This window comes from Zootoca vivipara, chromosome 1 (genome assembly GCF_965207765.1).
Source record: "Zootoca vivipara chromosome 1, rZooViv2.hap1.1, whole genome shotgun sequence".
Classification (NCBI taxonomy): Eukaryota; Metazoa; Chordata; class Lepidosauria; order Squamata; family Lacertidae; genus Zootoca; species Zootoca vivipara.
Genome location: NC_142582.1, coordinates 59756553 through 59771668, shown reverse-complemented (window position 1 = coordinate 59771668; position 15116 = coordinate 59756553). Strand labels below are relative to the sequence as shown.

General features: G+C 43.6%; 1 protein-coding gene across 6 annotated transcripts in view; it reads left to right on the top strand.

Annotated features, from left to right (window-relative positions):
- The window catches only part of CHID1 (chitinase domain containing 1), a 96884-nt gene that overhangs the window by 32546 nt on the left and 49222 nt on the right, over positions 1–15116 (top strand). For all 6 annotated transcript variants that reach the window (XM_035121831.3, XM_035121844.3, XM_088666001.1 and 3 more), the window contains 2 exons: positions 8336–8437; positions 12139–12294. In XM_035121831.3, coding sequence (XP_034977722.2) covers positions 8336–8437; positions 12139–12294 — 258 coding nt within the window. The remainder of the gene's footprint in view (positions 1–8335; positions 8438–12138; positions 12295–15116) is intronic.

Below are 15116 nucleotides of genomic sequence, written 5' to 3'. Positions count from 1 at the left end.
ATTCCCTTGGTTTTCTTTTTTTAATAAAAGGTTGATCCAATTATTCCCTAGCTATAAAAAAAGAAAAGAAAAAAGGTTGGTCTAATCAGGTTTAAAGACCAATTAGATCTAGAGGTCAATGAAATTTGCCCAGCAGAAATTCCTTACCAAGTGTTTTCCTGTTTTGAAATTATGTATTATTTTTTGCTAGGTACCAGTAAAGCGATTAGTTTGATTCCCTGAGAGAGTTTCCTCTCTTCCCTACCACCTGCCTCTCATTTTATCCGCCATGTCTGATCCAGTTTTTCTCAAATGCTTTTAAGATCAGCTTCCTGGGTTGCCTTTTCTACCCCCAACCCTGTAATAACCAACTATTTGTTACATCGGTGAATGTGCTAATACCTTTGCACAAAGTTGTGCAACATACATTTCCCACAAGGAATTGTTAACTTCGAGCCCTGGACTAACACTGGCATTAGAAAAGGAAACTGAACTGGATACCTCAAAGCCCTCCTAAAACCATATCAAAACAGATCAGCAGCTGTTCCCAAATCAGCTGGAAATGATGGGGCAAGTAGGAAAAGCAGGTACTCCCACAATTCAACATAGTTCACTGAGTGTCCTGTGCTAGGAGGCATTCAGCCCACCTGTGTCTTGGTTGCTAGGGGGAGGGCCATCTGCCTTCACATCCTTCCCTTTCCTCAGTTCCTGACCCGCTTCCCACAGGGTTCCATGCCAGGACTGCTGGGTTGCACTTTAGACATGGGGTCACCAAACCTTTTGGGCCCCTGACACATTTGCAAACCAGAAAAACTGTTGTGGGCACCATACCGACTGCAGTCAAGCACATACCACACTGGCTATATATTGGCTACAAGCCTAATTTCAGTAGGGTAAGGGGAGCGGAATCTGTGGGCTCCATGGAAGGCCTTTGTGGGTGGATGTGCACTCACAGGCATGGCACTGACAACCCCTGCTTTAGATTTTGTTAGCATCTCATCTTTTAATTGCAGTGGCATTTGTGGAGAGCTGAGTGACACATTAACCAGGTGTATCTACATGGGCAGTTTCTACAAATCTGCTCCCTAAGTAAACTCCATCTCGTTAGGGCACTTCGATTTAGGATTGATACAGATGGCTCTCTAATGATGTGATGGCAAATTCCAATTAATTTGCATGCCAGCTGCAGCTTGGAGTGATCCACTGTATACATAACTTTTTTTTTTGTAACCCAGTGCATATCCAAAGGTGGTTTGCAGCAGTCCTTAAGCTATCTGGCTACGCATTTGGCAGCTACTTCACATAAAAGCGCTCAGAGCAGATGCCAGTGGTGCAAGAACTGAGGTGATCTGAACTAGGTGTGAGAGCTTTGGCACTTACATATTCAGATAAAGGATAATTCAATATTTCTCAGGGAGATTGACCAATGTGTCTTTATGCCTGATGGAGATAGACTGACAGTTGTGACCTTGGTGATGCTGCTGACCATTGTGTGTTGTTGTTTAGTCGTTTAGTCGTGTCTGATTCTTCGTGACCCCATGGACCATAGCACGCCAGGCACTCCTGTCTTCCACTGCCTCCCGCAGTTTGGTCAAACTCATGTTCGTAGCTTCGAGAACACTGTCCAACCATCTCGTCCTCTGTCGTCCCCTTCTCCTAGTGCCCTCAATCTTTCCCAACATCAGGGAAAGACTGACCACATGCTAATTCTGTCTGCCCGAAGAAGTGAGAGACTAGTGGTCACTGTGTCCTTATGCTGTTGCTGCTGGCCTGAAGACTGGGCCTGAAGACCACAAGCTGATGTAATTATTGACATTTTTTAAACTGTCCTTACAGGACCCAGGTAGCGCTGTGGTTAAACCACTGAGCCTAGGGCTTGCTGATCAGAAGGTCGGCGGTTCGAATCCCTGTGACGGGGTGAGCTCCCATTGCTTGGTCCCAGCTCCTGCCAACCTAGCAGTTCGAAAGCACGTCAAAATGCAAGTAGATAAATAGGAACCGCTACAGCGGGAAGGTAAACGGCGTTCCCATGTGCTGCTCTGGTTTGCCAGAAGCGGCTTTGTCATGCTGGCCACATGACCTGGAAGCTATACGCCGGCTCCCTCGGCCAATAATGCGAGATGAGCGCGCAACCCCAGAGTCGGTCACGACTGGACCTAATGGTCAGGGGCCCCTTTACCTTTACCTTTTTAAACTGTCCTTACACCCAAATGTCTCCAGGGTGCTATACAGATGTAATTAATAAGATACAGTATGCCAATCTTAATCACATAATCCAGGATGGGGAACCTGTGCCCCCCCCCAGATGTTGTTTGACTCCAACTCCCACCAGCCCCAACCAGCATGTTCAGTAGCAAGGGATGATGGGATTTGTAGTACATCAAAACATGGAGAGCCAGAGGTTTCCTATGCTTGACTTAAGGGAATATTAAGTTAGAGTATGTCATTTGCTTTGCACCTAGAGGCAGTATTGATCTGAACTAAATAATATTCAGAGAGCTAAAATAAAAGCTCATTATTCATGTGATTCATCTGATGAGCGTTATTGAAAATATTTTTTCTCTTCAACCCAGAGAGGAAAAACAAGATGTCTGTGATCCTTGTGTGTGTGCTGCAAGTAATTAGTGTAATCAATAATAGAGTAGGTGGGGAAGAGTTACTTAGGTTACAAGTTGCTTATTAAAATATTTTCCTTGGCGTAACAAAGATGCATCCCAGCTTCATTAAATGCTATGCTCCTCTAACCTATGTAACGTGATATAATGCACAATAAAATGCAGTGCATGATAAAAGGAAGCTATATTCCTCTCCTGCCCCCGCTCTGAAATGATAACAATATATTCATTGCAAATGCATATTGCCATGTTTGGGGGAAGAAATTGTTTTGCCTCTAGGCACTTAGATTGTTGTAACATAACAGATGCCCTTCATTTTACACATTCGTACAGTGCTTGCCATTTAAATGTGCAGCAAATGCCAGATAACTGCTATGAAGACTGATGGGTGCAAGTATGTCCCGGAAGGGGTGACTGCTTTTAATTTATGTTTGAACTCCTGTTGGGAAAGTGCTGCTCCTTAATATGACAACTAAATTATTGGTTCTTGGAACATGAGGTGGCTGCAGCGTACATCAAAAGAAAGTAGTCACTCACACGTTAAACTCTTGTCAGAGGCAAATTGCCTTTGTTGCCACTGTGTTCTTTATATTCGGGGCTTGCTGACCTGACTGAAAAATGTCACTCAGACATATTTTTAGTTCAGCATCGTTGCACATACCCTTTCAGCCCAATGAGATGACGGTGCAAAATTGCATTTGTGTTACCCTTTAAACAGATAAGTGGTTTCTAGCTTCTAATGCAGTGCCTCAGCTGGTTGAAAGTTCTGGTTCATTCAATGTAGCACTTGATCCGTCAGCACAAGCATTTGAATGTCACAATTGGAATATTAATGATGATCTTTCTGCTTGTCCAATGGAATGGTCACCCTTTTCTCCCCCCCCCATGAGTTTTTTTGGGGGGTTCTCCCCACCCAATGAGTGAGGAAACTCCATTGTGCTAGCAGGAGTCCTTCCACTGGCTTCCACTGGCAGAATGGGTAATTTGAATCCAGATCCAAGTGCTTATATTGTAGCTTTCCTACTATTAGTCAAAGTATTGCCTATTATTGCCAAAGTAGAAGTGTCATGGGACATGTATGTTTAAAGATCAGAATGCCCATTGAAAGGCGGAAGATTGGATCAAGGTTGTGCTGTGGGAAGAGGAAGTTAACCAGTCCATGGCTGCTGTTTCCCCAATTTTTCCTTTCCCAATTGTTGTTTGCTCCATGGGTTAAAGCATTTAGGCACCATATAGGTAAAGGTAAAGGGACCCCTGACCGTTAGGTCCAGTCGCGAACAACTCTGGGGTTGCGGTGCTCATCTCGCTTTACTAGCCGAGGGATCCGGCGTGCAGCTTCCGGGTCATGTGGCCAGCATGAGTAAGCCGCTTCTGGTGAAACCAGACCAGCGCATGGAAACGCTATTTACCTTTCCGCCGGAGCGGTACCTATTTATCTGCTTGCACTTTGACGTGCTTTCGAACTGCTAGGTTGGCAGAAGTTGGGACCGAACAATGGGAGCTCACCCCGTCACGGGGATTTGAACCGCCGATCTTCTGATCAGCAAGCCCTATGCTCTGTGGTTTTTAGACCACAGCGCCACCAATTAAAAATAATAACAACTCAAAATCAGACACAAAGAAGATGATCACAGTCCCGTCATCGGTCACTTGACAGAATTGTTGATAGTTAGCTCTCTGCAATTAGTGGCTATGGCTCCAGAGTTGGTGCTCCTGTTGCAATAAGTGAAGTCTCATGTATTAAAATCTGATTTTGTCTAGAGGCCATTTCATGCTAGTAAAAAAATAAGCTTGACTAGTAAAAAGCATTTTGAGGTTCCATGGATTGCAATTTCTGTGTTCAAATACCTTTCTTGTACCATTTAAAAATATTTGTACAAAAGAAAAGTACTTGATAATGTTTAAAGTACTTGATAATGTCAAATCTTTAGCTCAACAACCATGTTTTTTCTTGGGTGACTGGTTATGTTGTAATGATCTGAAATGTTCTATGGTTTTCACTGTTTAACATTTGACACCTGTTAGAAGGAAGCTGACCTGAACTAAACTAATATCCAGTCTGCAGATTGCACAGAAGGAGGAGACTGACTAGACTTATTCAGGCATATGGTACCAATGGGTACTGAATGCATGAGGGGGGTAGTGAGAATGCATGCTGTTGGCCCTGCCCCTAAGCACATCTACATCTCCTAAACATGCACCCCTGCTACTATGTGTTTGGCTTCATTCTAAAGGGGGCTTATGTGGGTACAGATGTTTGTGCATGGGGCTTCCTATATTACCGTACATTTTACAATTAGCAGGGAACGGTGCCAGCCGTCTGTAATTAAATAGTAATAATCCAATTTTGACATTCTGTAAGCAGTTGCTCGTTGTAGCAGTTGTAGACTGCATGTCTCCTGTCTCACATGGCCTGTTATGCAAGAATAATAATAGATGTGCTGTGTAATTCTATGCATGTTTATTCGGGATACATTCTCATTGTTTTCAGTGGTGGTGCTTTCTCTGAGGAAAGTGTGCTTAGAAATGCAGCTTTTAATCACTTGTCCTGGTTTGCTTTTTTAAAATGATGCTTCATGACTAAATTAACACCTCTGGAGGCTGGCTGTGAAGGAGAATTGTATGAGAATTAAATTATTCTGAAGGGTTAGATTTTATTTTAATAGCAGCTTAGGTCTGAGATTTCCGTGTTGGAACCCTTTAATTGAACAAGGCAAAAAATTCAAATGTGTTTGTGTAAACAGAAGACTGGTAGTGTGCTTGTTTTCTATTAATTTTATGTCAGTTTCTGACTGTTTCTATATTCAGTAGAAAAACTTGTGCTTTGCTTCTGCTCTGGTCTGTTAGCTTCTATTGTGTTCTGAATGTGTTGTGAATGCACTTGGATAATTTCTTTTTTAAAAAAGAAGCTCAGTTTCAAGGAACATAGCAAGTTTATGCATTAGAAATATACTGACAGTGTAGATCAGGCATCCCCAAACTTCGGCCCTCCAGATGTTTTGGACTACAACTCCCATCATCCCTGACCACTGGTCCTGTTAGCTAGGGATCATGGGAATTGTAGGCCAAAACATCTGGAGGGCCGCAGTTTGGGGATGCCTGGTGTAGATACTTCAAAAGTGGGTTTCACTGAAATTAACAGAACTTTTTTGCATGTGAATATGCTTAAACAGGATGTCCTAGAGATGGTTCCATTTTAGTCATGCTTTCCATAGAGACCAAGAGTGAAATTTGGATGTCCCACATGGTCAAGCCATTTAACCAAGACAGGCTCTTCAGTACCTTCCCTGTAAGCATCCACAAGTTTATATCCCACCCTCCCTGCCTCCACGGGCTGTTTCTGGAGTACAGCCACACACTGAGGCATAAGTGGCAGACTTTTGTATCTACTTATACTGGAGGTGTAGAAGGGCCTGCCTTGGAATAAACAATATGGCAGTGAAGCCTTGCACCTGGCTGTGCAGCAGCAATCAGGAGACTGAAGGCTGTACTGGATAATGTGGAACAGTGCTGCATTTCTACTCAGTGTGTGTGCATGTTTGCCTGGGGACCAAACTGGACACAATACCATTCGCACAATTAGCAATTTCATTAATCTAATAAGTAAAATGGGGGGGGGGCAAGGTCCAGATCGGACCCTGGCTGGGGTTGGGTAAAGGGGCTCTAAACATTTCCCCAGGGTTGGCATTCCAATGTGACACTTATCCCCCCCCCCACTGTTTGCATCAGAAAGGAAACTTCTATTAACATAAATGGAAACTTCCCTTCCAGTGCAAACAGCCAGTATGGAGGGTCCCCTGCCTGCTATTTTCTCTGCACTGAAAATGCCATTCACACTGTTGCGATTGTAGTTACACTGGCTGCCAATTTGATGCTGAGCTAAGGGATACCTAAAATATTACCTCAACCCTTATATCAATCACTGCAATCAGCAGGAGAAGTCTGCACAATGTAAAGAACTGGACCTTTAGCATTGTGGCACCTCCTCTTTGGAATTGCCTCCCATTACAGATTTGACAGGCATTGCTTCTGTTGTCTTTTTGGCACCTGTTGAATACATTTTTTCTTTTATCCCACCCTGTTTCTGTATTGGATTTGAATTTGTTTGCGTACATATGGAATTGTTTTGATTTATTTTATTTTTTTGTCTTCACTGTGAAACCTCTTCAAGATATTTTATGGGAGGCATTTCGTGACTCGAACCAAATAAATAAATAAATAAATACTTCCGTGAGTAGCATTACATCTAGTTCCGTCTTGAGGCTGCAGTGTGAGACAGTTTTTCGGGAGCAAGCCAAGAAAGTGGCAGTGGCAAGATATGTTGGCCTGGGTGGGGAAGGCAGAATGCAAGTGTCTGATTGGACCACATCATTGTGGGTTTTTCCTGGCACTTGACAGACTTCCCATGCTTTGCATTGAGGGGTTGAGGTTTCAGCATTATGGTTTGTGCCTTTAGCACTGTGATGTTTAGAAGAGTATATTATTTATTACATTATCATATTCTGACGTCTCAAAATGTTGATTCGTCCTGAGCCTTTGGGAAAGGTTGGGATTCATTTCCACTTGAATGTAAACTTTGTTTAGAGGTAACCAAAACATTAACCACTGCCCTCATTTTAAGGCTGCAATCACCAACAAAGTGCCGTGGCTGATGCTAGTAGTTCAATGGTACTAGCATGATATTTTAACGACTGCAAGGGAATTGTGATTCCATCACAGCTGGATATAGGGGTGCAAATATTTAGAACCAGGATGTAAAATACTTCCAAGTGCAGAAGCAAAGTCCTCAGATCGTCTTTCTTCTACTTCCCCTTCCACCCAAGCTCAGGATTTTCAGACAAGAAGCCCAGTAATATATGTTGCTCTGGAACTTGAGCACATTCTCTCTAGTTCCCAGTTTCCCCATAAAATGCTCTTAACCCTTCCTGCCCAAGACATTTAGAAGCTTGTTTCATACCCAAAAAAGAGTTACAGATGTCCCAGTTAACGTCAGTTGGGTCTGGGCCTAAGTGGATGGGGGGGAATTCTCTAGGCCAGGGGCAAAGCCATTTCCAGAGTTTCTCGAAGCCAGGCACCCCCAAACTCGGCCTTCCAGATGTTTTGGGACTACAACTCCCATCATCCCTAGCTAACATGACCAGTGGTCAGGGATGATGGGAATTGTAGTCCTAAAACATCTGGAGGGCTGAGTTTGGGGGTGCCTGCTCAAAGCCCATGTGAGGAACAAATGTGAGGAACACTTCCTTCAAATCCCTCCTCAAAGCCCATGTTTTCTGTGAAACGTTTGGCAACCTGCTAGTTACCATGTTGTACTGTAACTGAGCCTGTAAATGAGGGACAATACTATTGGAGTTCCTATGCTTGTGGACTTCCCATAGGCATCTGGTGCATAGCTGCCAAGTTATCCCTTTTTTAAAGGGATTTCCCCTTATGCTGAATAGGCTTCCTCGCGAGAAAAGGGAAAACTTGGCAGCTATGCTGGTGGGCACTGTGAGAACAGGATGCTGGACTAGATGAGCCTTCGGCCTGATCCAACCCAGTCTCTCACTATGTTCTAATCTTATGCAACTGAAACTACTGCATTGTTGTTCCCAGCTTACTCTACTTCTGTTGATTCCCCTGTGTCAAATGTAAAGAATGTATGCTCCTCAGGGCAGAGACTGGTCCTCTTGTACTCTGTAAAGCACCAGGCATGCTGACAACCTCATATAAATAAACATATCTCTCTCTCTCTTTTTAAGAACCAACCAGCTGGGAAGTTTCACAAAGAAAGAATTTGATCAGCTAGCCCCAATAGTGGACAGCTTCAGCCTCATGACATATGATTATTCAGCACCACAACGGTAAGGCAATGACGGTGGAAAACAATAGTACACTGAACTGGACTTTAGGGATGTAGTAGTGACATCAGGAAACATACCTGGAGCTCACAGAAATCCCAATTAATCAGTACCTAGGGAGGGAGTTGTCGCCGCGGCACCCCTTGGTGTGTGGAGTCCCGCAAGGCGCAATCCTTTCCCCAATGCTTTTTAATATCTTTATGCGCCCCCTTGCCCAGATTGTCCGGAGTTTTGGGCTGGGTTGTCATCAATATGCTGATGACACCCAGATCTATCTGTTGATGGACGGCTGCCCTGCCTCGGCCCCGGACACACTCACCAGGTGCTTGGAAGCTGTGGCTGGATGGCTACGTGGGAGCCGACTGAAGTTAAATCCTTCGAAGACAGAGGTCCTCTGGCTAGGTCGGGGCGACATGGGGTTGGGGGCCCAACTCCCATCTTTTGCAGGGGCTCAATTGGTACCAGCGCCTTCTGTCAAGAGTTTGGGTGTAACCTTTGACGTCTCCCTTTCCATGGAGGCGCAGGTTGCATCCACAGCAAAGGTGGCATTTTTCCATCTCCGCCGCATCAAGCAGTTGGTCCCTTACCTCTCTCGCCCCGATCTGGCCACAGTGCTCCATGTGACGATCACCTCCAGGCTTGACTATTGTAACTCGCTCTACGCAGGGTTGCCCTTAAAGCTGACCCAGAAACTCCAGCGGGTGCAGAATGCCGCGGCGAGGCTCCTTACAGGGTCCCGGCCGCGGGATAACATTCATCCAGTGCTTTACCAGCTGCACTGGCTCCCGGTGGAGTACAGGATCAGGTTTAAGGTGCTGGTTTTGACCTTTAAAGCCCTATGCGACTTGGGACCCTCGTACCTACGGGACCGCCTCTCCTGGTATGCCCCGCGGAGGACCTTAAGGTCCACAAACAATAATATTCTGGAGATCCCGAGTCATAAGATGGCTAGATTGGCCTCTACTAGAGCCAGGGCCTTTTCAGTACTGGCCCCAACCTGGTGGAACGCTCTTTCCCAGGAGACCAGGGCCCTGCGGGATTTGTCATCTTTCCGCAGGGCCTGCAAGACAGAGCTGTTCCGCCTGGCCTTTGGGTTAGACTCAGCCTGACCCCTGTGTTTTTCTCCCTCATGGCTTGGATTTATGGCCTACTTGAAATGAGGCTGCACTTTAAATTTTAATACAGTAATACCTCGGGTTACGAACGCGATCCGTTCCGGATCGCAGTTTGTAACCCGAATAGTTCGCAAACCGAACGCGATGGACGCCGCCATTTTGCGCATGCGCAAAGCGCGATTTTCGCGATTTTTGCGCTTTGCGCATGCGCAAATCGTGCGATCGCACGCGCGCGACGAAAACACTTCCGGGGTTGCGCAGTTCGTAACCCGAACTGTTCGCAAACCGAGGTGGTCGTAACCCGAGGTACGACTGTACTGTATTTTAATCTGTATTTTAACTAATTGTTTTTATGTTTTATTGTGGTTCTGTTGGTGTCAGCCACTTATGGCCTACTTGAAATGAGGCTGCACTTTAAATTTTAATACTGTATTTTAATCTGTATTTTAATTAATTGTTTTTATGTTTTATTGTGGTTCTGTTGATGTCAGCCGCCCTGAGCCCGGTTTTTGACTGGGGAGGGCGGGGTATAAATAAAAATTTATTATTATTATTATTATCATTATTATTACCCTTTAGAAGAGCAGTGGGCAGATTCCAGGCTTTATTTTTATTTTTTTTACTTAATTATTATCTTTATTTATGGTATACTTCTTCCCACCTCAGCATTTCATTTGAGAATGCATAGTAAATATATTGGGCAGTGCCTACCATTGGCCTTACTCAAGAGTAGACCCATTGAAATCAATCTTGTCCGTTAATTTCAGTTGGTCTAGTATGAGTATGGTTTCCATTGGCTACCATTCTTTTTTTTTACCTTTTCTTATATCTGTTTTTGGATTGGCAAATAAGCCTCTAAAATCCCTGTCCAATATGGCTTCTGAGGATGAAGAACTAAAAAAAGAAATCTTGCATTTTACGTTTTCTCCCTCTTTGCTTTGAAACAGTCCTGACAGTTGCTCTCTATACACCCTATATTTTCTTCCCACTTTATCAAACGGTGTCTTAAGGATTTGTATCTAGTTATCTCGACTGTCAGTTTGAAGTGTGTGCACAAGATGAGGGAAATCATCCAGTGGCTTGTCCAAGAAATGTACAAACAGAATTCCATATTACATAGAATGTACTGCTTTTTTCCTTTAGGACTTTTAAAATTTCAGATGCCTTCCACCAGTGATAGGCATATTGAAAAGAGGCAAGGAAAATGTTACAACAGAAGGCAGACTGTCAAGGATACAACGATCCTTTCTTAAAACAAAACAATAGCAACACTTTACTTGAATTGGCTGAAGCGTACTTGAAAATACAAATATAAAATGACATGTTTGGAACATAGAAAAACTGTATGTGTGAAGAATGCTGGACCTACATTTGTGTACATCTATATATTTTGGAAAGCTGTTTGCTATGCATTTGGACTCATGTTGAGATACTGTAACGAAATTTTGCATGGTGGTGCCTGTGATCAAGTTTTTTGTCTATGTTTGGATACAATTAAATGCAATTTTTAATTGAAACGACAGACTGACCCTTTCAAAACTGCACTGATTTTAACTAATGATTTCAGAAGGGCACTGATTTTTGGGGGGTTCTTACACTTTCTGAGCAATGCCAGGTACAAGGCTGCTGGCATGTATATAAATACAGCATGCCTTTTTAGAGACTGTATAATGTTCTGGATTATTTTATAAACATTGCTCCTGGGTGGCTCTATATACTTATTTATGCTAACATCCATATCCTACTTTCCTAGGCAAAATGCCCAATCAATGTGGCTTACAAGATAAAAACAATATAAGGAAACTATATAAAATGTAATCAAACATGAAATAAATAACAGCAATGGAAACAAGTGCAAAAGTTAATTAAGTAATGTTTGCTGAAACAGTATATAATGGCTTGCTGCTGATCAGAAGGTTGGCGGTTCAAATCCCTGCGACGGGATGAGCTCCCGTTGCTCGGTCCCAGCTCCTGCCAACCTAGCAGTTCAAAAGCACATCAAAGTGCAAGTAGATAAATAGGGACCACTCCGGCGGGAAGGTAAACAGCATTTCCATGCGCTGCTCTGGTTTGTCAGAAGCGGCTTAGTCATGCTGGCCACATGACCCAGAAGCTGTCTGCAGACAAACGCCGGCTCCCTCGGTCTATAGAGCGAGATGAGCGCGCAACCTCAGAGTCGTCTGCGACTGGACCTAACGGTCAGGGGTACCTTACCTTTACCTTACAGTTTGTCTCTCAAAGACAGGAGTGTTAGAAATACCCATTCAGTATCCAAGGAAATATCCATGACCGAGTACCTGGAAGCTCCCAGGTTCAATCCCTGACATCTCTAGGTAGGTCTGCGAATGTCCCTAGTCTGAAACCCTGAATGATTGCTGCCAGTCAGTGTAGGCAATACTGAGTTTGATGGACCAAAGGGCCTGACTCACTATAAGACAACTTCTATGTTCCTTTCTCCTAGCAAGCAATGTAATTTGTTTTGTGGATTATGGATCTCCTTAGAGCAAAGGTTTGGTATAAGATGCTTTTGCTTCTTTTTGGAACCTGTCCCTTGACATCATATTTTATTTCTTTGCTGTTGATCTGCAGGCCTGGCCCTAATTCTCCTCTACCTTGGATGCGGGCGTGTGTTCAAATGCTGGATCCAGAAGCCAAGTGGAGAAGTAAAATTCTTCTAGGACTGAATTTTTATGGCATGGACTACTCGGCACTGAGCGCTTCTGGGGAGCCAATAATTGGAAACAAGTAAGTTTTCTAGAAAGCTGCTTTTTGTTGTTATTATTTTTATCTTGGGTGAAAATTGGGGCTAGGTTAGATGTCAGAGAGCCATCTGATTGCATGTTTTTATTTATTATTGTATTGTTATTTAGAATATTTTCAGCTACTCTTCATTGCAGTTTTGATACCAGGGTGTGTTAAAATAATACTGGAGTCACTTCTACAACAGTAAGCTTATTCAAAACAAAGCAAAACACCACTATGTCAACCAACCCTCTAGGTCTTTACTTTGGGGGAACAGGCTTTAAAGCATTACTTAAGGTGTTGCCTAACTCTCACCTGGAGTTAGATAATTCAGGGAATATTGGCACTTAATGGCACTGAAAGTCGTAGCACAAATATGGGGAGAAGTTAGTCAAGAATGGAGAAAAGTGCCTAGAACAACAAATTTGGGGTTGGGGGTTGCTGTTACACCCTAAACTCCCCACTTTATATGCAAACACAGAAAACAAATGGAAGTAACGGGTTTTCTTCTTATCTGGTCCCTGCTTTTTAACCCCATGCCTCTTTGGCACATTTTCCCATCCAGGGCTCTGCACATTCTACCTGTCTCCACTCTAGTCCATACCTTTTATGTCTACTCCTGCTCTGCCCCCTCTCCTTCAGCTACCCCTGCCCCCTGGGCTCTCTGTTTCTTCACCTTCTCCCTAGGACCATGCTCCAGCCCCTAACACAACTGCTCAATGTGTATGTCTTTATTCTCTTGCCTGATGTGCATAATTATGGCAAGTGCGAGACCGTATAGAATTAGTTTGGAATTAAGATCTGGCAGTGGGCTAAGGGGTAAACAGCCTTGTCACTGAGTCCTGGACTGGCCTTGTCATAATTATGGTCATAATGCTGTGGAATTCTTCAGCCTTTCCTTCTCTTAGCACGGGAGCAGCTTTAATAATATGTAAAGTTATTTCTGTAGCAGATGAAATGAAGCTCGAAGTGTAGACATTTCCAGCTGAATATTCAGCACATGGATAGCATACCTTCTTATTAAATTCATGCACTAAACAATAATTTATTATGTGTCAGCTTTAGAAATTGTAGCCCTCTTCACAGATAAACAGCAACACTCATGAGCTTAAATATGTCCTTTGCGCTTCTGAATACCTCTACTGGGATTGCCAACATAGCGGCCACAAGCACGCATGGTCTTGCAGGGGCCTTCCATGGCATCTACCAGGTTCCTTTGTCCCCTCTCCTCATAATAATGGTCCTGAAAGACCTACATTGGCTCCAGGTACGTTTTCAAGCACAATTCAAATTGTTGCTGCTGACCTGTAAAGCCCTAAATGGCCTTGGCCCTGTATACCTGAAGGAGCACCTCCACCCCCATCATTCAGCCCGGACACTGAAGTCTGGCTCCGAGGGCCTTCTGGTGGTTCCCTCCCCACAAGAAGTGAGGCTACGGGGAACCAGGCATAGGACCTTCTCGGTAGTGGCACCCCTCCCGTCAGATGTCAAGGAAACAAACAACTATCTGACTTTTAGAAGACATCTGAAGGCAACTCTGTTTAGGGAAGTTTTTAATGTTTGATGTTTATCGTGTTTTTAATATTCTGTTGGGAGCTGCCCAGAGTAGCTGGACAAACCCAGCCAGATGGGTGGGGTATAAATCATCATCATCATCACCATCACCCCCCACCCTGAAGGTCGGCTTGAAATAAGCATTTTGTTGTAGCCAGTGGAATGGGTTGTGGTGTGTGCTTGGCTGCAGTTTGTGTGTGTGGTGGTCACAACAGTCTCTCTGGTTTGCAAATATTCCTGGTCCCAAAAAGGTTGGCAATCCCTAGTTACTAGTGCCTTGCCTGCCCTATCTACCACATAGCTAAAATGCCTTTAATTTGAGCAATATTGTGATCAGACATTTTCTGAAATACTTTGAAAGACTGGGTAAACTGCTCAGTCACACACATGTATTTTATCACATAGCTCAACTTTATTGAGCTATGTGATAAAACATTTTTGGTGAGAAAGCCATTCCCAGCTGTCAGGGTGTGCACACTCAGAGGGCTGTGTTCCTGCCTTCCCACCTCAATTCCATTTCCCTCTCCTTCCTAACTGCAGAATCTGCAAGCCATTTTTAAAAAGGTTTGTCTGAAGTCCTCCAGTTAAATATAACAAAGCGTAACTATTTGCCCTATGAAACTAAGAGAGAAGCACATCAAACGTTTCATAGATTAACTTCAGTGAAAGTGCAAATGTAATAGCTCCTTTTGTGTCAATGAGGACATATTGAAATATCTTCAAAACTGACTCTTAAAATCAGGCTGTGTGCCCTTAACTTCTTTAAAAGAATCTTCAGTGGGTCTTTTATGTCGGTTTACACACTAAAGAAGGTTTGATATAATAAATTGTAAGTTGAAAAATGTAAGAGATTTGACATTGAATTGTGCTGTTCAAAGACAAAGGAAGATTCTTTGCAAACTATGTAAGGATGCAGAATTCCACTGAGAGCTTTATTGGCCGCCTGCCATGCTGTAAATAGTGGGTAATAAAAAGTGATACTTAGAAAGGCTAGAGGCGAGAGCTTCCCTGCAAATTATGGTAATGAAGAATGTGAAAGGTATGGCTGCAAGTGACCTTAGTGGGGCAGAAAACAGAACCCCCCCCCCAATGTTTGGGGTGGTGGTGAGTGGATGTACCAGTAAAATTATTAGGTGTGGCTTGCTTACAGCAATGGGTTGTTTACAGCAACATATCTGTGGGGAGATATGGTCGTGTTTCCAATGTCATAACCGCAACAGGGATACAAAGGTAATGCAATATATTGATTGAAATGATATATTGACTGGTGT